This window comes from Octodon degus, unplaced genomic scaffold, assembly GCF_000260255.1.
Source record: "Octodon degus isolate 3935 unplaced genomic scaffold, OctDeg1.0 scaffold00069, whole genome shotgun sequence".
Classification (NCBI taxonomy): Eukaryota; Metazoa; Chordata; class Mammalia; order Rodentia; family Octodontidae; genus Octodon; species Octodon degus.
Genome location: NW_004524645.1, coordinates 335,131 through 358,014, shown reverse-complemented (window position 1 = coordinate 358,014; position 22,884 = coordinate 335,131). Strand labels below are relative to the sequence as shown.

At 44.2% G+C, this 22,884-nt stretch overlaps 1 protein-coding gene and 1 non-coding gene across 2 annotated transcripts in view; one reads left to right on the top strand and one right to left on the bottom strand.

Moving 5' to 3' along the window:
* The first annotated feature begins 3,487 nt into the window (after positions 1 to 3,487).
* LOC111817769 lies at positions 3,488 to 3,594 on the top strand. Its single transcript, XR_002821889.1, has one exon. It is a non-coding gene; the product is annotated as a U6 spliceosomal RNA (small nuclear RNA).
* Positions 3,595 to 5,549: 1,955 nt separating this feature from the next.
* Wwc3 (WWC family member 3) overlaps positions 5,550 to 22,884 on the bottom strand; it is a 116,110-nt gene continuing 98,775 nt past the window's right edge. The window contains exons 13-23 of the mRNA XM_004635023.3: positions 22,208 to 22,282; positions 21,377 to 21,463; positions 20,147 to 20,339; positions 18,695 to 18,862; positions 17,849 to 18,000; positions 15,993 to 16,161; positions 12,935 to 13,099; positions 11,627 to 11,719; positions 9,308 to 9,535; positions 8,731 to 8,858; positions 5,550 to 7,621 (exon numbers count right to left, since the gene is read on the bottom strand). Coding sequence (XP_004635080.1) covers positions 7,555 to 7,621; positions 8,731 to 8,858; positions 9,308 to 9,535; positions 11,627 to 11,719; positions 12,935 to 13,099; positions 15,993 to 16,161; positions 17,849 to 18,000; positions 18,695 to 18,862; positions 20,147 to 20,339; positions 21,377 to 21,463; positions 22,208 to 22,282 — 1,525 coding nt within the window. The 3' untranslated portion in view covers positions 5,550 to 7,554. The remainder of the gene's footprint in view (positions 7,622 to 8,730; positions 8,859 to 9,307; positions 9,536 to 11,626; positions 11,720 to 12,934; positions 13,100 to 15,992; positions 16,162 to 17,848; positions 18,001 to 18,694; positions 18,863 to 20,146; positions 20,340 to 21,376; positions 21,464 to 22,207; positions 22,283 to 22,884) is intronic.

The window sequence follows — 22,884 nt, the reverse complement described above, 5'->3', positions numbered from 1 at the left end:
ATTAGAAATTTTTAGAAGTATATTTCCATTTTCTGTTGACTTTATATTACTTCTTCCTTGTCTTTTATACACACACACACACAGACACACACACACACACACATATGAAAAAAATATGTGTATAACCCAACATAAGATTGGTACTGTTTCATAGAAATCTGCAATGACCTTTAAATCAGGGTTCTTCTAACACATTTTATATAGTCCTGTGTAACTACCATATTGAGAGCTCTTTATTGTTCATCCAGGAGCATACTGCAACTTCTCTTCCCTTTTGAATTATGCTCTTTGTTATTTCGTATATGCTACGTCTGGAGGTATTAAAATATTTCAAGTTTATGTAACTAGAAAATCTTACTTTTAGTTTTCAAAGGTATGTTTACTAAGTATATAATTCAAAGAGGACAGATCTTTTTTTTTTCTCTCAGTCCTTTAATTAGTCTAGTTTCTTACACACTTGGTCCTTTATTCTTTCTAATATGGAATAAGATGCTATTTAATTTTGTTCTTCCATAGCTAATATTTTTTGCATATATGCTTTAATGATTTTTTCTTTACAATAAGTTTTGAACAATTTCATTTTTGTGTATCTTAGTATGATTTTATTTAAATTTCTTGTGCAAAAAGGTTAATTTTTCTTGGAAATGCAGTATTATAAGTTGAACTAAATTCAGAAATTTTAAATCTTTAAATATTTATTGCCTACTCCTTTCTACTTTGAGAATTCTTATTATATAAATATAAGTTTCTTGGTTTTGACACAGTGAACTATTATGACTGATCTGTAAATTCCTTATTTTTATTTTGGACAATTTTTATTGTTATACTCATTTATGTTTGTAAATAATTTATTTTCAATTTGTAATCTATAAAAAAATTAAAATAAAAAAGGGGAAAAACAACATAAGTGAGGAAAAGAGACTTGCCCTCCCTCCTTTTGCTCTTGTTGCTTTCGCTGTCTTCTGCCACCTTAAAGCGCTGCCCCTGTGCCATGCCACCCTGCCATGGAGACAGCTGATTATGGAATGAAACCACCACAAACTGTGAACTCAATAAAGCTTTCCTTCCTTAATAATGGGTGTCAGGTAAATTTTGCCTCAGCAGTGAAAGAAAAATAACCAAGACACCCTGGGAAAATGACCAAGTCTAGATTAGAAATACCTGGCTGAAAGGAGACAGAGAGAGAGAGAGAGAGAGAGAGAGAGAGAGAGAGAGAGAGAGAGAGAGAGAGGCAGAGACAGAGAGAGAGACAGAGAGAGACAGACAGAGAGAGAGACAGAGACACAGAGAGGCAGAGACAGAGAGACAGAGACAGAGAGACAGAGACAGAGTGACAGATAGTGACAGAGATAGAGACAGAGACAGAGAGAGACAGAGAGACAGAGACAGACAGAGTGATGACAGAGATAGAGACAGAGACAGAGAGACAGAGACAGACAGAGTGATGACAGAGATAGAGACAGAGACAGAGAGACAGAGACAGAGAGACAGAGAGACAGAGACAAAGGCAGAAAGACAGAGAGAGAGAACAGGAGAGGAGAGGAGAGAAGAAAAAAGAGAAGACAAGACAGACTTAGCCATACAGATAGCAAGGAAGCTGTCTCAGACCACTGGGGTCATAAGCGAAGGTCTCTGGAGTCACCCAGGAGAGGCTTCCCTGGCCAAAGATAAGTGATCAGACATCAACAAGGGCAAATCCGGTGGATTAAGGAACCATCAACATGTTAAACCCATGTGCTGATAGTACAAAGAAAATCTCAAAAATCTAAAACAAATTGGCCACTGCTGCACAAAGGTAGCAAAATAATTCATTTACCAGAGGGTAACTAAAATAGATTTTTAAGTTTCTGTTAATTAGAGTATATCAATCAATAACTAGCAACAAATTATAGGATTAAAGTATCATCCTTTTGCAGCTCTTAGGGAACCAATGGGCCTAGGCATCAATAGCTGCAAAAATACTATGACATCTTATAAGTCATCTGATGGATGGTATTTGGAGATCTTCCCAACAAAAAATAAAAAATGTATAAACTACATTGTGTTAAGCTTTTAAATGAAACTACCAAGTTAAAGGAACATTCTAGGAACATGTTCGCAGGGACACAATCAGCTGAATGTAAAATGTGGAGATTCATAGGACATGTAACCTGTTTACCAAACATCACATATCTTCAAATCCTGTAGACTGAAAACCACACATAACTGTAAGAAAACGCTTCATCTACTAGGACTGCTACAATCAAAATGACATAACAAGTCCTGGTGAGGACGTGGAGAAAGTGAAATCCGGGTACACTCCCAATGGGAATCCAAAGTACTGTGGCTGCGTTGGAAAAGTCTGACAGTTCCTTGAAAGGTAAAATATGGGCTTACCATACAACCGAGCAATCCCACACCTAGGAATATGTGCACACTCAAGAGAAACAAAAATATACCCACACCAATGCTGGAACACAGAAGATCACATCAGTATTATTATTATTTTTTTTGTAGTACCGGGGATTGAACTCAGGACCCTGAGCTTGCCAGGCAAGCGCTTATTCTACTGAGCTATCTCCCCAAGCCCTCACATCAGTATTATTTATAATAGTCCCAAAGTGGAATTAGCCAGAAGACACCCAGCAATTGATGAAGGGATAAATGAAATGTGGCCTATCTGTACAAGTGATTATGCAGCTATGAAGATGAAATATTGATACAGGTCACCATGTGGATGGATCTTGAGAGCATCACCCAAAGTACACTGTTACAATTCCATCTATTAAAGAGGTCGGAGCCAAGCAATGGCCGTGACTCATCCACATGGTTGGCACTGACAAAGGATCTACAATCTGAGGTACAGGATCTCAGGATAAATCCTGAGGGGATTTCACTGACCTTATCAGATCCAAAAGCTACAACTCTTGTTGCATAGGTCCTGCTTTATCTTGGTCTTAACCATCCAGCAGAAAAGTATAAAAATGAAGTATAAGAAGTAAAGCCATGCTGTTATGTTGAGCTGTAGGGGACTCAGGTCAACAATTTCTGACATTGCCAGTCAAGCGGAAGACCCAATGCTATTATGGGCTACTGGACTCTTAGAATATTTTGCTGAGTTAACACACCTATAATATTCAAAAGACAGAATAAACAAAAAAGGGGATACAGATGAATGTCCATTTTGTATCTGTGTATTCAAAGTAGTTAGGATAGATATATAATTTTCTTAATGAATAGAGGGATTTCTTCTAATGGTGTTTGTAAATAGGATATCATGTCTGCCATCTTGTACAGGAAATAACCACTAGGAAGAATGTATGCAATGTGTTAATTATTGAAACCGTCCTACCAATTTGATTTGAAACTGTCTCATTGCTATTTGTCTCTCAATAAAATTATGGAAAAAAAAATAAAGAGGTCTGAATGGGAAAATCCACAGAGAAACATGTAGCAATGAGTGACAGCTAATAGATGTGGGGATTTCTTTTTAAGATGAGAAAAATGTGTGCTCGCTTCGGCAGCACATATACTAAAATTGGAACGATACAGAGAAGATTAGCATGGCCCCTGCGCAAGGATGACACGCAAATTCGTGAAGCGTTCCATATTTTTGTAGATTGGATATCATGTCCACATCCTGTACAGCAATTAACCACTGGAAGGAATGTATGCAATGTGTTAATTATTGAAACTGTCCTACCAATTTGATTTGAAACTGTCTCATTGCTATTTGTTTATCAATAAATTTATGGAAAAAAATACAAATAAATAAATAAAAAAAGAAAAAAAACAGAAAGAAATGGAATGTAAGGATTAAACAATGAAGAGGAGAGAAAGGAGAAAAGATAGTTAAAGATAAGGGAAAAAATGCAGGTATATATACATGACAGCTGAGGTGAATTTAATAAAAATTTTAATAAAAGTTTTTTTTTAAAGCAACTAACATGTAGAATTTTTACCTTGACTAACTCTGCTATCTGCGAACTAAGCAACTACATTGAAGACAGCAATGTATAGTACAAAAACGATGTTTGAATATCTATCATTTTGGTCCTCTAAATATGTACCATTTCTGATGTTTTATCAATTACTCTATTAATTTTTTTAAAAGGTAATAAAAGGAAAAAGAGAGACACAAAAAAAAGATGAGAAAAATGTGTCAAAATTATGATGGTGATATTTGTACAACTGTGACTTTAGTAAAACTGCTGAATTATATGCCTTTTTGTGTATTAGGGAAGGGTCTACAGGGTGTTCAGGGTCTCACTGCTAGATCATAGTAATCCACCTGTTTACAGCCTCCCAAGAGCTGGGATTACAGGCGTGCAATACCACACCCAGTCTCAATTGCTGTCTCAGCACACCCAGGGGTGGGGCCGGCACAGCAGGCCTGGGGATTGAACCCTGGCCCCTGCACCAGCTTGCAGGCGCTTTAATCTGCTGAGCTATTTGGCTGGCCCTAAATTATATGCTTTAAATAACAAATGGGAAAGTGAACTTTGGGTATTTAGTATCATTAAAGAATAATTAGATGCCTAAAATATAAGGACATTTACAAGAAAGAATTTCCCCAATTTAGCAGTACGTACTGAAACACAGATGAAATGATGCAGTGTACGCAACGTGCTTCAAATCATAAAAGTGGGACATGGGTGACATGTAGACGAAACACGATCAGCCATGCTGACCCCTCAAAGTCAGGTGAGGGCTGTCCGTGTACCTACTGTACTATCTCTGCTCAGATACCTCTTTCTAGGCTTTAGCACATGGCTGTTTCTTTACGTTTTGTGTTGGGGAATGGACGCCAGGGTCTCATTCCTGCAAAGCACACACTCTACACTGAGCTATGACCCAGCCCATTTTTATACATTTCAGTTCCCATGATTATAAAGTTTCTTTAAAAACACACATTTTCACTTTTTTCTTAAGGCGTTAGTTTAATTCCATAGAAGAAATATTTTCAAACAATACAAATGACACAATCAGAGAAAACAGTGACAAAAACAGAGATGAGTACTGATTATAACTTATTCCCACAACAGAAGGTTACTTATTTCAGCAATTATCAATCAAAGCCTGACAATACAGTGATTAGATAAAAAGTAAAAACCAAATTCCCTTTTACACATAGTGTTGTTTCTAAAAACCCAGGTGGCAGAATTCTGATCATCTCTGGACCAGAACTATTCATAAAATATGGCAGAGTCTCCTTTCTTGCAAGGCCCCACATATGCACGGATTTTAACAGCAGATGAAAATGCCCCTTAAGCAGATATGCACTGCCATCTGGGTGTGGCAGTTTTAAGCAGCTGGCAGGCACCAAGGCACAAATGAGAAGCAAAGGAGGGTGCTTCGTGTCCTCCTGCTTGCTCGGGCCGCATTGCACCGCGCTGTGCCCCACACAAGACTGCTCCCTTCTCTTCTCTCACTGCGCTGATTTGCTTTCCTTGCTAGGGTTCCATTCAGCTGCCAAAGTGGCCACAGGTGGGGTGGCAGGGAGAGGTGACACAGAAAGGTGGCAGACAGAGGTGTTCCTTTGACTGACACCACAGCAGGAGCTGCTGCTGTTTTTTTCAGGGCAAAGGAGAGATTCTTAAAAATACAAAAGTCTTGGAGCTGGGACAGAAGCACTCCAGCTGGGCATCTGTGTAACCTGGGCAGCGAGAGTGGAAAACACTTGTCTGGGGGCTTTTGCTATTGGCACAGTGGGTTTGAAACCGAACGGGGTTGGCAGAAAAGCTGCCTCAACCCACTGAGTCACTTAGAGAGAGCTACCTGGGTCAGCTGCTAAGAAGTGGCACGCAGTCCCTGTGTGCAAGGCGCGGTCCCACGTCCAGGGAGCCGTGCACGTGACACTTGAACACTCTCTGCCTTGCACACAGCCAGCAGCCAGCAGCAGATGGTTCTCAGAATTTAAGCTCTCGACAGCTTAGGGGCCCAGGAAGCGGGCCCGCTCGGCACTGCTGCTGCAGACTGGCCACTCTCCTAAGAACTCGTGCTCCGGGGCTCTACCTTCGTCATGGGCTGTTACAAAAAGGAATCAGGGGGGAAAAAAAGGCAAAAAAGCAAGACTAAAAGCAGGAATACATAACAAGAGATGACAACCATGAAAAGCAAAAAGTTTGCAGTCTTACCACCACTAACAAATTCCTTTGTCCGTGATTGGTCACATGTCAATGAAATGCTTTTACAAAATTCATTTTTAATAAATGTAAAAAGGAAAGTGGGTTATATGGGGAGGGGGGTGTTACAGATCAATGAGAAGAGAGACCTGATTAAAAGGGACATTTCTAGGGGAGGGGAAGAAAGATCTAGGAAAAGAATGTTCTGTTCTCTTTGACATTTCCTGTGACTACCTCATTCACTCCTCCAAGGTCTCAGAAAGGAGAGTGCATCTCACATGTAATACATATGTACGAGGCAAATGATTTCTATCATTTGGCATTTAAAAGAATGGCATATTTCGTGACATTAATTTTTTCCCTCATGAGCTAGTTCTAAGATTTGGTGAAGAACACTGGGTAGACTCTAATGTGGGGGGTGTTCTGATTTAGCTTAAACACTCTCCTATTAGTGACTCACTGGTAACTCGAGGCACCCGCATGTCCTTCTCTCCACAAAGAAAGCACCTTCCAAGGTTAGGTCTATGCTGTGACGCTGTCTTTCCCCTCGGCTACACTGCAAATGTGCACCCTGAGCTCCCGGTCCACTTCCCTGAGGAAGCAGGGGCTGACCTGCACCTCCTCCCTACAGATGATCTGGGAGCATGACAGTAGGGCTGCACTGGATCTGACAAGTACAAGCAGTGTGGACAGCTACCGTGGACAGGCAGGTTGAAACCTGGGACGCCGGAAGCTCTGTCACCGGCTTCAGACTCGTGCGAACACAGAAAGATGCATCAGACGACAACACAGCAATGAAGAGCAATCAGTGCCCTGCACACGTGGGATGCTGAGCCCAGCCCCACACACGGCCTGTGAATCAGGACTGAACCACTGCAGCTGATGTGTTAACATGACACAAAGAGAGCGAGAGTGTACAATACACGTGGCACGTGCGCCTATGAGAAACGGATACAAGTGACAAATTTAGTACATAGTGTTTGCGTTTCGGGTGTCAGAAACAAAACCGGCCCCAAGTCCCATTCTACTCCATGACAATACTGAAGAACAAAATTTCAGTCTTAAAATACATCTTAAAGTCAGTATTTTCCTTCAAGGAAAAAAAGTACTATAAATAAATTACAATACAGTGAATTTGCCTGAACTCACTTCGTTTCTGTCTTCCAGCCTTTAAGTCAAATAAAACAGCGTAAAAACTGTACACTCTTAACATGATAGTTGATCTTTTATAAAATAACCTGTCTTCAGAGATGTCGATTTCACAACAAGGAAAAACCAAGCCCTGTTGCCGTCACTATTATAAAATATATATGTATAGATATATGTTTCTTTACAAAATGTGTATATTAATAGCTTTGCACAAATATTTTAAAAGACAAATTTAGCTAATCTAAGAACTTCATGAAAATAAAACAGGCAGATAAATATTGCATGTGCACAATGCACTACATCAAACATCGTCGGCTGGGAGAGGAGGTATGTTAATCCTTGGTCTTGTAAAAAATGCTATCTTCTCCCTAAAATTAGAAAGAACTACAGGTTAGAAGTTTATCTGAACATGCTGAAAGCTGACTGGAGGCTCTTATGATAAAGATGTTTCCTCCAACTCACAGGACAAACTAAATGTAAGTTCCCAACAGCACATCTGTTTGGACATAGTCTCTACATTTTTATATTTTATTTTACTTGTTTGTTTGTCCATTTATTTATTTATTTATTTATTTATTTATTTATTTGGCAGAACCGGGGATTGAGCTCAGGCCCCTGTGCTTGCCAGGCAAGCACTTACTCTACTGAGCTATCTCCCCAGCCCCTGTACATTTTATAGAAGTTATAAAGCCCCATGACAGCAGGGGTTTATTTATTTCCATTGTCCAACACAGTTCCCAGTATATAATGAGTACACAGGAAACACTTGTTCCCTTTATATGTGAATGAAAAATGAGAACATATATGGATGAATGAGTTCTAAAACATAATTAAAGGACATTATAGCATCTCATGCTAGTTTATGATAGGGACATGAATATGAAGGATATACAGTGATTTAGGCTGAAAGTCAAGCAAGTATTGTTCAGGAATAAAAGTATCTACCATGTGGACAAACTTTGAAAACATTATAACTGAATGAAGCTAGAAGCATGATATGTTAATTTAAAAAAAAATCCAGGGGGCCTGCCCCTTAGCTCAGTTCTTTAAGTGGTTGCTTCAACAAAGCAGTCAGGCTCAGGTTGCTGTGGTTCAATCCCTACAACTCAAGCCAGCCAAACCTGCCCTGAAGGCATTCGGAGAAAAAAAAATCCACTCTATGTTATGATTACTAGCGGTATTAAAAAAATGCATAGGAAGAAAGGCCAGAAGAAAACATCAAAACACTACTAGCAGTAGGAATGCCACCTGCAGCAGATTTCGATTTTTCTGAAGACTTGAATTGCTTTTCATAATAACAGAGGTACAACAGCAAAAAGAAAGCAATGTCTGCGGTAATGGGAAGTGGGTAGGGGAGGAGAGATGATCCCGATGCAGTAAGCACAAGTGCCAATTCCCCGAGGCGCAGGTGACTACTCTGCATCACAACATATAGCAGCAACAAGCCAGCGGGGCACAGTGTTTCACTCTCCCCTACCTAAAGGTCTGCACTTGGATGGGTTCTTTGTGGTTTTGCCCACGCAGCTGGTAGATCTCTTTGGAGGCCTTCTTTAGCATCTTCTCAGCTGCTTGCTCTTGATGGTAGTCAAGTTTGGTCTGTCTTGTCTGGAACACAAACATCTGATGAGCAAGCTGTTGTCATTGCCATGCTTTCTAAAGGAAGAACAAGCGAGTCCACTCCCCGCCCTGGAGCCCGGAAGTGCCAACCCCACCACTGAGAGGGAAAGGCCAGACCCATCCACTTCCCCTAGGGAATTCCCCACAGGTGTCACTCGGGACGGCTCGAGTCAGGTCTGACTGACATGGGCTCGCTCCAGAACATGCCCTTCACAGGTAGCAAAGCTCTGGGACTCCTCTAGCACCCAGATCCCCCAGGTGTATGCTGGTGCCACCACCAATGCCACCCTCCTGGCCCAAGCCAGAGAGGGAGGTCTGGCTCCATCAGCCCGGAAAGTTTCCCATGTCATCACAGAGAGGTGCACTGCTGAACCCAAGCACGACTCAAGGAGATGGCAATGGTGTGGGCAGGCAGAGCTGCAGGTCCCAGCTTTCACCTGCTTCTCTGCTTCCTTCAGCAGGCTACGGAATCGCTCATCCCGAAGCACCCAGTGTGGGAGGTCGGTCTGGCCTCGGAGCTGGGCATCTTCCAAACGCTGCCTCAGCTCACGGAGGGCACAGATCTCCTCATTCAGCTGCCTCTGCCGTGTTCTTGATGCCTGGAGATCCAGCTCCAGGTCCAGGGAGGTGCGGGCCATGAGCTCGGCCAGGGAGGACCTGCAGGACTGTAGGGACAGCGGCTGTGAGTGTGCATGCCAGCCTGCATGCAGAAGGCTGGCTCACGTGCCTGGCCTTCTGCAAGCTTCTTCCATAACAAACAGGAGACTGGCGTGACACAGGTACTACCTAAGCATGGCTCATACTTAAAAATACATGGATTTGGGCCAGGAAGATGGCTCAGTAGGATGAGTGCTTGACTGGCAAACACAAGGATCTGAGTTCAATCCCCGGTTCCGCAAAAAAAAATAAAATAAAATAAATACATGGATTTGGGCAAGATTAAATCTCTTAATTTGATATCAAAGTTAATAACCACAAATTGCTTTCTTTAAATGAGGACCTATGTATTTGCAAAAGTATGGAGCAACAGGTCTTCTTATCAGAGCTGACAGGATGAAAACTAAGCAATCTTTCAGATATGCCATTTAAAAATAGATTTCTAAAGTGAAAAATATGCATTGTCCTTGATTCTGAGATTTCATTTTGACGTGTACATGAAAGGTGCAGCTACCCACATACAAAAGTTATCCAATTAAATTTATGGCTGAACAAAAATCCTAAATATATAATAGTGGGAAACTGATTAAATAAATTATTACAAGGTCAGCATAAAATACAGCCATTGTGAAAGTTGAAAAAAATATACTGACATGGAGAACTCTTAACAACTCATGGGGCAAGGGGGACGCATGTTACAAACCACATCAGTGATTTATGTTTAAAAAATCTTCACATGCACCCATGCCCATATGCACATACACACCCATGCAGGCTATCAAAAGCTTTCCTTCTTCAATAAGCCTCAAGGAAACAATTATGATATGTTCTAAAAAGCCCTAAGAGAAGCCTTTTGTATATGGCCTAGAAAAAATGAGAACGAGAACCCTGGAAGTGCTGTAATGAAATGAAAACCCACTAGCAGGCCACCCTTGCTGGATGTGTCAAATGCATGATTTTATGCAAACACACAAAACATCATTTTGTACATACATGCAATTGAAAATCAAATATGTTTTAATTTAATAATCCAAAATTCATTTCAAAGTTCTAATACACTCATAGCAGAGACTGGTGGATTTTACTCAAGGGCAATCTGGCCCTCAGGGTTATATCTGGCCTTATCGGGGGATACTTTGGGTTGTCACAACTGGTACATGGGTGGGTGCCACTAACAACCATTAGGCTGGGCCAGGGCTGCTGCCGCTCAGCATCCTCCAGCACATAATACAGCTTCCAGGGCAAAGAAGCAGCCCCGCTAAAGCCTCAACGGTGCTGCTGCTGGAAAAGTCGCATAGCAGAATTGCGTCATCCTTTCTTCTAATTCTCAGTCAGTGACTACTCTCAGTAAAACCCTACAAGGAAATCTCAAGTTTGAAAAATTACCTATTCCAAAAGCACCTTGCCAGAAGAGACAAAGATACACTCACTACCTTACAAACTAAAATCACCAGACTTTATAAACTGGCATGATGTAAAGACCTCAGAGAGGAAAGGAAACGAAAGCCACAGAGCTGGTCTATGTAGAAGAATGCGGTATGCTGAAAAACCCACATTTTCTAAACTACATCTATGTATGTATATATGCGTATATGTATCCAGACATAAAATATATACATTCTCTTGTAAAAAGGTACCTATTACACAGAAATTATTGCTCAATCCTTTTAACAGCTAAGAATACAAAGATCACAAATTATGTGAGATACTATCTTAAGATTGGTAACATTATAATATATATGCTTCCAAAATTATATATTAAAAACAAGGACATTGGGGCTGGTGAGATGGCTCAGTGGTCTAAAGCACCTACTTGGAACAAGCTTGGAAAAGTGCAGGGACTGTGGTTCAATCCCCCAGCACCACATGCCAGCCAGCCCCGCCTGGTGGGCTGAGCTGGCCACACACACACACACACACACACACACACACACACACACACACACAGAAATAAATAAAATTTTTTTTAAAAAGGACATGAAAAATATTACCTTTTAATTAATATGACCTTAACTGTTCCTTGAACTACTACTTCGTGTGGGTTATAAAATAACTCCCATGATAGGTATGGATTCTACATTAGTTTACATGACACACACCTGTTTATAGCGAAGGGTTCGTCTTTCCAGAGTATTTCGGACAAAAGGAGACTTCCGGGGCAGTGTCGAACTGTCACTGTCACTACGATAAAGCTGCATCAGAAAGAGTGATGTTTAGAAACAATTTATCAGAAATGCACTATTCTTTCTCTGTGTGTATTCTAATTGGGATCATTTCATTTCTCCTCACAGACCCTCAAACACAATTCGGACTTCTGGTGCTACCGCCAGGTCTTTAGATTTCAGTTAAAACAGGAACTTGAAGGGAAAACGAAAGACAAAACCAAAATAAAACAAAGCCACCAATACCAGGCCCTCTTTCAAGTCTACCAGCAGAGGCACAGGGAGTCTCCAGCCTATGGGCGTCAGTAACACTTCCACCTGAGGGATAACAGCTACAACCTGGCTCATGACAGGCAGCACTGGAGCTCAGCAGTTCACTCCATCAATCACAAGCATTTGTTGTATTTCTTCTTTGGCCAGAGCTGGGACAAATGCATTTCCAGAAAAGAGCCTTGTTTCTTAAAAACCACTTTCTCTAGCTCCATGCTGTTGATGTCCCACTGCCACTGCCTCCTGACCACCAACTCAGTGTCCTATCTTCAGTAACCATGCTGTCTCACTCTCTCCTACCTATGGGAGGGGCTGCATCCCTATGTGCATACTAGAACCATCCAACAGCTCTCAGAGTTCTGATTCACACGCCCCAAATGGGGGTCTCCAGGGGTGGGTCCTGGGCACTGGTATGTAGGGAAGTGACCCCATGTGCTTCTGTAGCTAGGGGGAGCCAATGCTGAGAACCACTAAGTATCTTCCAGCTTCCCCACAGGGTAGGAACTTAGATGTAGGTGAGTCAGAACCCACGGCCTCAGCATCTAGAGTCTTCAAAGTCACTGTCACCCTGATGCCTGGGACATGGATACATTTCAGAACTATCCATGCAGAGACCTGGTCTCCTAGATCCCAACCAAACTCCAGTCAGTCATTGTTTCGACTTGCTATTCCTTCGTGTCTGTGGAAATACCTGCTTCTTGACTGAGCTGGTATGTACACAACACTAGAAATCCAGGGAAAGTGAATTCCAATGCTGAGGAGATCCAGAGTTGGACAGGAGCAGGATGAGGGTAGGGACATGGCAGCCCAATGCCGATTTTATCTCCACATGTGTGTGGTATTCACTTATCAACTGGTATGAGTTGTCAGGACATGTATACATTTTACCACAAATAGTAAAAATGAAAACATGAGAGAGAACAAAAAAAAAAAAAGGAAATGTTCCAGGAAAGTGGCAAAGGAATTCGTACTCACTCTGCAAACATACTGGCTTCGTGCTCCAGGTGAGAAGGTCTGAGAACGGACGATAGTGCTACTGCGAACAAAAGGTGAACCACGGGCCCGGCGACCGGGTCGCTCCTTCAGGATGCTTGCTGCTTCTTCTGGGAAGAGATCTTCTGTGTTGGTTTCCTTGTCAACCTAGAGAGTGGTTCATTTATTACCACAACTTCCTCCATAACACCAGCAGTAAATTTAGGATGGACACTGTCTCTGTCACTCCTCCACTTGCAGGTCTGATCTGTGTGTCACACCTAAAGCATCCAGGACTGAATGGCTGAAACTACCTGTATCTGATAGAAAGCTTTTAACAGGGATTTCTGCTCCCTATTTGTTTGTGGGGAAAACATCTTAATAGCATCCCAGACTCCATTCTCTTTCACATACCCCATATCTGGCCAGACACAAAAGGCCACCTGTTACTTGAGCCTATGAACATGACACTTTCTGGCGGTTACCAGGGGCTGGGCTGGGGAGGTACACGGAGAGGGCCTGCTTCATAGGTATGGGTTTTACTTGGAAGGATGAAAAGGTTACGGATGGGAGTGGAAGCTATACAACCTCAATGTACTCCATGCCACTGAATTCTTTACTTTAAAATGGATCCGTTATGTTGAGTTTCACTTTGGTAAACCTTGTCAGATCATCTCACCTCTTGACTTAAAAATCCACCCTTAGTTTCCCAGGCCTCTTAGAAATAAGACAGGGTTCCGAGCGGGCTTTGTAGCATTTAATCCTTTCACTCTCTGCCCTCTATTTGGAAGAGTCTGTACCCACCCCCCTTCATATCTCTGTTCCCTCCTCAGCTCTTGGTGACACCTTCCGTAAGTTTTGGTTTTAAAGTGTGGTTAAAAAAGTACATAATGTATTTGCCATCTTAACCAGTTTTAAGGGTACAGTTCAGTAGTGTTGAGTATATCCATACTATTATGTGACAGATTGCTAGAACAAAATGGAAACTCTGTTCCCATTAAACAACAACCCACCCTAACCCCTGGCAACCACCACTCTCCTCCTGCCTCCATGAGTTTGACCGTCCCAGGCACCTCATACGAGTGGACTTACACAGTGCAGTCAACTGTCTGTATCTGCAGGTTCTGCATCTAGGGGCTCAAGCAACCACAGTGTAGAATTATGTGAATAAAAATTCCAGAAAGTGCCAAAGTGCAACACTTGAATGAATATGCCGTGCTACACCGCACTGCACACAGGGGAATGGAGGGATGTGCAGGTACACCCTCCTGGCGCTTCCTGGCATCTTGCAGGTTCGCAGCCTCTCCCTAGGACTTGTTGCTAGAGCACAAGTTCACTTTACATCTTGTTTGCGTATTGTGCAGCATGCCTGTGCCACCTGTATCTGGTGTTAAATATATCTATTTCTAAAATTTCTATTATTTTCTAAACAACACTTTGTCATAGCACTGCATTGTATTAGGAGTCATAACTCACCCAGAGATTATTTAAAGCATACAGGAGGAAGGATGTGCACAGGTTCTATGGGATCTACTATGCCACGTTATATAAGGGCTTGAACATCTGGGTATCTGAAGGAATCCCAGAGACAACCCCCAACACATACACAGGAGCTAGTGTGTGTATGGCTTATTCCACTGGGCATAACGTCTTCAAGGCTCAGCCTTGTTGAAGAAAGTGTCAGGACATCCCTCTTTGCAAGCTCAAATCATAGCCCACTCTGCATGGCCACATTTTGATTACGCACTCATCCACAGAGGTATAATGCAGGTGCCTTCTCCCTTTGGCTACTGTTAGAAATGCTGCTAGCTACAGACATGGCTGTGCAACTATCTCTTTGGGATCCTGCTTTCAATCCATTTGGACACACACCCTGAAGTGAGATTACTGGAGCACATGGTAAGTAGCTCTGATATAAATGTTCTGAGAGACGGCCATACTGTTTTCCATAGCCAAGATTTCTAAAAGCATAAATCCCCCTGCCCTCCCATCTCACTTGCCAATGGCCCTCTCAATTATCAAATACACAATTGCACCTTACTGATTCTTCCTTTGTCCTGTCTGCCTGCCCCACAAGGGTGGACGTTTCTGACACTTTCTTCCTTGCACCTGTGTGCATCCACATGGAAGGAGGGAATATCCGAAGGGAAGAACGAGGGGGGTCTATGTGATGGAGATACAGCCACATGTTGCATTATTCCAGGAACCTTTCCATAAATTTGAATCTCTTAGAAATTACAGCTTGAGGAAGAGGGAAAGCACCAGCCTAGCCTCCACAGCCACATACTACGATTTGGGCTGCTGCTTTCAAGGGCTGCAAAGGTAGAACAGCAGCAATTCCTGTCAGCAAGGACTGAAGGAGCTGTTCTAGGCTTGTGGCAATGACTGTGCCTGGTGCTTCAGCCTGGTGAGGGCTGGCGCCATGGGCAGAATGACCATGAATACTTTGGGCAACAGCATTTCAGGAGGTCACTGACACAGCATCAACCAAGCATGACAGATCAGGGGCAGAAGTGTGCTTCTCTTCATGTCACAAATGTAGAAGAGCAGAGAGAAGCTCGCAAAACCTTTGGGAGGAAGGAGACTGACTGTCTGGCACTTATCTATCCATCCCTGAAGACAGGAATGTGCCACCACAAAATGGCATACGGAAGTGTCAAAGCTGACTTCCGTTATAGCTGTCCTTTCCATCCTGAGAAGCCCATCTGTTTAGCCTGGTCAACCTTTACAGATCTTTAGACATGTGCTCCTCTCCTTCAGCTTGCAGTATACTACGCCTCAGCTTAGTGACTGCCCCCAATCCAGGAGCACTGTCTAACTTCTACCACGGCTTCCGCATTTCCACAGCACCTAGTGGCTGGGTGGGGCGGTGGCCTCAGCATATTCTTCCCCTGCCTGGGAGCCCAGCCATTGCTGTTTATTCCCCTCGTGCTGCTCCCCACTCACTCTCTCCCTTTCCCATGATGGACCTGGGGGCACACACCCTCTCCTTCCAGGGCTGATTCTAGTACTCTCCATTCAAATGTTGGGGGACTCTGGAATGCCAGGATGTTCTACTTACCTTAATAGGCAAGGGCTGACGTTTCTCAGGGCTGTAGGGATCTGTCTGTCCAGCAAATGTGTTTCCATGAATGGAGTTAACAGCAACACAACAGGGCTCCACTGGGTATGGGGGGCTGGTCTGGGTGCAGTTGCTGCAGCCACTATCAACAGAGTCAGCCTGCCAGCTCCTAAAGGTGATAATACAAAAGCTCACAGAATGTTCCTCAGAGGGATTTCTTTTGTGATGCTTTTGGAGCTCAGCAGCAGAAGCACCAGATGCAGCCCACTCCTTTCCAATAACTGAAGACAGTTGCTATTCTCGTAAAGTACAAGGGCATTTCTGCTTTCTAGGGGAGATGGCACTTCAAAGCCTATCATTAGGAGAGTCTGTATTTCTGTGCAGCAGGCACTGTGCTAAGTGCTTGGCATACATTACTGAATTGCAATAACACCAAGAGTTGAGGCCCACTGCTGTTCCTTTTTATAGACAGAGAAGATAAGACAAGGCTATATCTGATAAATAGCAGAGCCTGAACTTGAACAAAGGACACCTCCCTTCTGAACATATATATTTTATACTAGGGATTGAATCCTAGGGCCTTCATACTGAATGACGTCCCCAGCCCCTTTTTTATTTTAAGTGTTTAAACCTTGAGACAGGGTCATGCTAAGTTGCCCGAGCTGGGCTCAAACTTTCGATTGTCTTTCCTCAGCCTCTTAGAGGGCTGCATTGTAGGCATGAGCCACCATGCCCAGCTCAGAGTCCTGTTCTTAACCACTGAGCTGTTACTTCCCTAGAGATGGCTGAATTAAAGCCAAAATGATTCAGTGTCAATTCTTTTCACCCATGTTGTTACAAAGTTTGTTTAATAGTAGGTACCACAAAGAATAGCAAGGGGAAGGGAAAAGTTACTCCCCACAGAAAGAGTTCAGGAAGAACTATGTGTAGATAAACCTTAAGGCACAGATGTATAACCAGGGATTTTATGCGAAGTGCACCGAAGGGTTAAACAAGATGAAGCAGTCCTCAAATCTCAAGCACTAAATCTGACAGGTAGAAAAGCTTTGAAGTACTATGCTGAGACTGATTAATAGGCTGCTTTGAGAAAGCGGGTTAATTACAGATGTCTAACTGGTCAGAGTGAAAGCATGTTGGTGTTACTTAGCACAAATTTCTCATCACTGGGTAGCTACAATTCCATTTTTATTACCTATATAGATCAGAAAGTAAATGAATAAGGATTACTATGTTATCAAAAATAAACTAATTTGAGAAAACAATTTTAAAAGGACCTTGTCACATTCCATCCTGGTTGGAAGGAGGCACCAACAGCCCCACTCTTGAAAAGAAGTACCAGAAACAAACGAAAGGAGGAAGTCTTCCCAGGACCTTCAGGCACAAAGCTCAGACATCACTGCCATTCAGTTCCACAGCGCATGTACCCCAGTGCCCCAGCTCCTGAGCAGCGCCACCAGGAAGCACGACCTACAGAGATGTGGCTGAGAGGCAGCTTGAACCCAAAGTCACAGCTCCCCAGGAGAGACACTGCTGACCAACCCTCGCATTGGGAGCCTCATCCCAAGAAATGCAGCCTCCGCTGGGCATGGAAGCGCACACCTGCAAACCAAAAACACTCTGAACTCAGCACTCTGGGAAGCTGAGACAGGAGAATCATAAATTCAGGGTCAGTCTGGGCAACTTGGCAAAACCCTCTCAAAATTTAAAAATAAAATAAAATAGAAAAATGACTGGAATGTAGCTTACTGCGAAGGCCCTGGGTCAATCCCCGGTACCACAAAAAAAGAAAAAGAAAACAGGTCCATAGTCCAGATGTGGTAGAAAGCACTCTGGGCCCCTCACTGGCCAGCACCCACCTCTCAGACACGGCCTCCGCCTGCTCCTCCTTCCGCTCCATCTCCAGGATGCCCTCCTCAGTGCACTCCAACTTCACACGCTCCTCAGCCAGCTCTCTCTCCACCGCCTGCAGCTGGGCCGTGGTTCTGGCCAGCAGTGCCGTCACCGCATCCTACAACAGAAAGCGGGGCTTCTGAGAACCAGCACAGCCCACTGGCTCAGGGTACAGAGCAGATGGCAGGCGCTGCGTGCGCACCACGGCAAGCATCCGTCCTGCAGTGGACTCTGGCCCCATGCACTGGCAGCAGCAGAAGCCAAGCTGCCTGCACAGCAAGAGCTTCACTGGCCTCGTCACACAGTTCTGAGGGTCCAAGTGCAGAGAAAACCAACTCGCCAACACATATGCATTAAAAGACATTATCTACCTATTACTTATGAAATTCTATTTTACTTTTTTCCATTAAAAATGAAATATAAAAAGTATTATCAAGCTAGACATAATGGTGCATGTCTATAACCCTAGCTATTTCAGAAGCTGAGGCAGGCAGGTTGCCAATTAACCAACATGGGCGACTTAACAAGACCTTGTTAAGTTGAAATAAAGTTTAAAATGGTTGTAGATGTAGTACAGTAGAGTATTTGCCTAGCATGTAAGATGTCATAGGGGTTTGAGCCCCACCACTACAGCAGAAAAGCAGTCATGAAATGGCCATATACATGGAGATTTTTATTACTTCCTCTGAAATGCTATTTCTTCATTGCTACTATCTTCTGACTTTAAGTCTACATGAAGCTTAGAAATGATTTCCCCAAGTAAAAGCTAGTTTCAAAGTCACAAAGCAGCCACAAAACCAGTAAATTAGTACCGTCTTCCCGGAGCTGCCATGCACGGGATCCCGGGTGGCCCTGTCCCCTGATCGCCCATTCTCCTTTGTCCTGGGTGGCTCGGAGCTGGCAAAGACCTGCACTGGGTACCAGCGCAGCTGCATGTCGCTTAAACTGTCACAGTCGGCCAAATTTATCTGAGCAATGCCCTGCACAGGAGTTAAAAAGAAAAGCCAGAACAAACACTGAATGATTTCAGCTTAACTGCAGTCCTGTAAAACATCAACTTTACTCTTTAATCTTAAGAAATAACTATTTCACTCCTAGGAGAAGGACTACAGTGCAAGGAAAGTGCCCTGACGTAGGATAGATGAAATGAAGCCAGGCAGAGGAGGCATGAGAACTGGAACTCTAAGGCAAGATCAAAGCCCCCCAAGGCTACCCATCCAGGTACTTCCTACACTTGTATATGCTCTCTAGGCTGGTCTCTTCCAGACTTCTCATGTGCAAATGCACATAAGATACCATAAGTGCATGAGTTAATCTGGTCGATGAGGTAGAGGGCAGCAATCTGACCTTAAGATGAACAAATGGATTCAAGGGGTTCAAACAATGCTTCTGGCAAAACATCCTAGATCATCCGTCCTAAAGCATGCCTCTAAGACCACCTACGTAGCACCAAACCCATACTACCTCATGGCTCTTGCTTGCCTAATAAATCGGACTATGCCTTTCACTCATGCAACCTGCAATGATTTTTGTGAGGAGTTGAAGAGCACACCCTGTGGGTCTCCTTTAACCCCATCTTTGGCCATCCTAGAGGACTCTAAGAGAGGAGGGGTGGCTCCCAGGTTGCTTGTTTTGCCCAATCAGAAACTGTGGGAAAGGGAGCAGGGGAAGAGAATGACAACTTGGGGTGCTAGGTGCAGCTCAGGACTGGTACTTGCTGAGCCACTGATTCGTTCAGGAACTTTAACCCTGAGGAAGGACTGGCTAACCTCCACACGGCCTGCTGCTCTGGCCTCGGACAGCTGGGCACTAAAGGCTGACCTCTGCCTCACACTGCTGGAGACCTAGCCCTAGATTGCTAGACAAAATGCAGGGCATCCTGGTACATAATAAATGAGTGGGAGATACAGCATGAGATGCACTTATACTAAAAATGGCATTCAAATTTAACTGATCACTTCAGCTACAAAACGTTTGGCAGGAGCACTGGTTCATTTACTCCTCTGTGCCCACTCAGCCATAGAAACCATGTAACATGAGGATGATTTCTAAGCAGAGGGAAGGCAGAAAGACCAAGAAATAAAAACTAAGAAAAAAAGAATGGCAAAGGAATAAAAGGCAAAGAGAAAGAAAAGGAGACAAAGGGAAGGGAAAGAGCAAGAAGAGAAAAAAAGAGGAGAGGAAAAAAGGAGAGGGAGGGGGAGAAGTGAAGGGGAGACAAACTAAGGAAGGAGGAGGCAGGAGCGCATGCCAGGGCACCATACCAGCAATTCCTCCTGCATCTGTGGGGTCACAGAACACACATATAACTGCAGTGACTTCAGTGTCAACATGCTGGAATGCACAGGGATTCTGAACACTTCATTGAACACCAGCGGGGCTTGGAATTCCAAAGTCTTGGAGCAGTAGGTGCTGGGAGTGCCAGAGTCCAGTGGAGGCAGGTAGACACGGATGTGGCTGGTGGCAGACAGGAAGAAAAGCATGGGCAAGTTGTGTTTATGACACCAACGTGTCACCAATACACACCCACATGCGGTGCTCACTCTGTGTGCCCATGGAGACAAATTTGGAGTCCCATGCAAAAAGTTCTAAGTCAATTAGAGGTAAGCCCAAAGAACTAATGAGCCTGTGCTCTGCGTGCTGGGGAGGGAGGAGGATGCAGTACCCAAGAAGAAGACTTCAAGGTCAGTCCTGAAGGTGCCAGGTGCTTCTGTGCTTTCTCGGTCACCATACTGTGGCAAGAGCTCCTTGCCCTTTCCTCCTAGCTCCGCCTGCCAACTTGTCAGCCTGTCACCCACAAGGGTGTCACTGTGTTTGCTGCCCTTCCATCCCCAGCCCAGATCTTAGCATACAGGGAGTCTCAAAACATTTGTGTTCACTGCAACACTGTCATCGGGGTGAGCCACAGCCTAAGGTGAATCCTAAGCTACTTACAACTCCTAAAAGTGGTGGCGGGCAGGGTCTCAACCTTGAGCAGCCACTGAACTCAGCAAAGGGAGCCCACCGTCAAGTACCCACCTGGGCCATGAAGTGCAGAGAGGCAGCAACCACGCCTGAGGCCAAGATCACCCGGGGATGTGCAAATGGCCCAACTCATGTTTCCCACTTTCTCTCCTCAACCAAGGACACCCTCCCTGATCCCAGTCAGAACCTTGCAATACACCTGCTGGGTTCCTAGAGCCAAACGGGCCTGTGTCATCACCATCCTTGGGACCTGGGTGGACAATTGAAGGCCAAATACTGCCAGTGACAGGTACTGGCTTGGTATCAACGAAGCCCAGAGTTCACCCAGTGCTGTCTGCCTCAAATAATCAGCAAGGCTCTTTTTAAAACTTAGAGTCTTTATACTTCAGACAGACATTCCCTGTTTTACTGGCAATTCTGGGTGGGATTTTCCCTTCCCAAGTCGCCAAGCATCGAGGTGGCATGCCACCCTGCCTGGAGGAGAGGGCCCGAGGGAGGCCCACTTGCTGTCCCCCAGCCCAGGAGCTTACATTTTGTAGTCTTCACTCATCACCAGCCCAGCAAAGTTCCTCAGCTGGAGCACGTGCACAAGGAGACATTCACTGGCACCATCATGCCTAAAGAATAAACCCAGAGATCATGGGCTACAAGTTCCCCACAATGGAAAGGCCCATGACTGGCCAGCAGTAGTGCTCATTAACTGAAAGGGATTTTTGCCCCAGCCTGCCCACAGGCGACACCTCACTATCTGGAGTCATTGGGTTTTTTTAAGAGAAGAAAAAATAAACAATAAAAATTATGCTATAAAACTTTATAGAAACATTGTTTATTGTTACACTGGAGAGAAAAGGCCTGCCCAGACATCCTGTAGGTGGAGGCCAGGGACGCTACTGAACAAAACAGACCCCCTAGTCTATCCAGCTCCAAAGGCCAACAGTGCCAATCCCAAACCCCAGGTAAGGCAAAGAAAACTGCAGGGATCCGAATCTCCTGCCTTGCTGTGGAGAGCACTATGATGACTGCCAGGGCTGGAATTGTAATTAGAAACCAAACCACCAAGTGACCTGCTCTGGCGAGGATGGAGGAGCCTGCTGTCTCTCCTGCCGGGAACAACATAATCAGCTCCGGGTAGAAATGGCAGAGAATGTCCCCAAGAGCTGGACTTAGTTGGGGCTTTCAGGAGTCACTGAGTTACGACTCCCAACCCCTATTCCATGAGGTCAGGGTCCCTCATGGGTCCTTCCTCATTTAGGTCACAGGGTCCCTCCATACCCTCGCCTGTATGTGGAGGCGGGCATTGCGAGGCTGGGCCCATCCCCAGGGCATCTTTGGGAGCGGCAGGCAAGGGGCTTGGTACTCACAGAATGCCCACGTGGATCTGGGGGTCCCCATTTCCGCAGGGGTCTGTGCAAGTAGGTTCCTCAGCATCTTCATTCCTGAACGCAATGGAAAATGCACATGGGGTCACTCCCAAGGAAGTCACCCACTATGGCTTTTGCACTTATTGAGAGTGACACCAAAGGCCACTAAACACAGGTGCCTGCCCAGCAGCTGCAAGGGCATACATGGCAGGTCCTCAAGATCCATGGGCTCTGCCTATGAACTACTGTTTCTCCTTTCTGCTCTTTATACTTTGCTTTGATTTCTGAAATAACTTTGAATACCTTTCAAAACTCTATGTGATTCGTCAGGTAACATTCAAAAACGTTAGCTTTCAGGAACTGGCAAGATAGCTCAGCAGTCTAAAGCGCCTGCTTAGGCAAGCTTAGGCAGGCACAGGGACCACTGTTGGATTCCAGGCACCACATGCCACTCCAGCCCTGCCCCCAGGGTGGGCTGAGCCAGCCACAAAAAAAAAACCCTTAGCTTTCAAAAAGTTTGCAATAACTGAAATGTCTTAAGATACCTGAACTTCACAAATGTAGAAAGATACAATAGCTTCAAACGTGTTCCAGCAAAAAAGAAAAAAGAAGAGGAAGAGGAAGAAGAGGAGGAAGAGGAGGAAGAGGAGGAAGAGGAGGAAGAGGAGGAAGAGGAG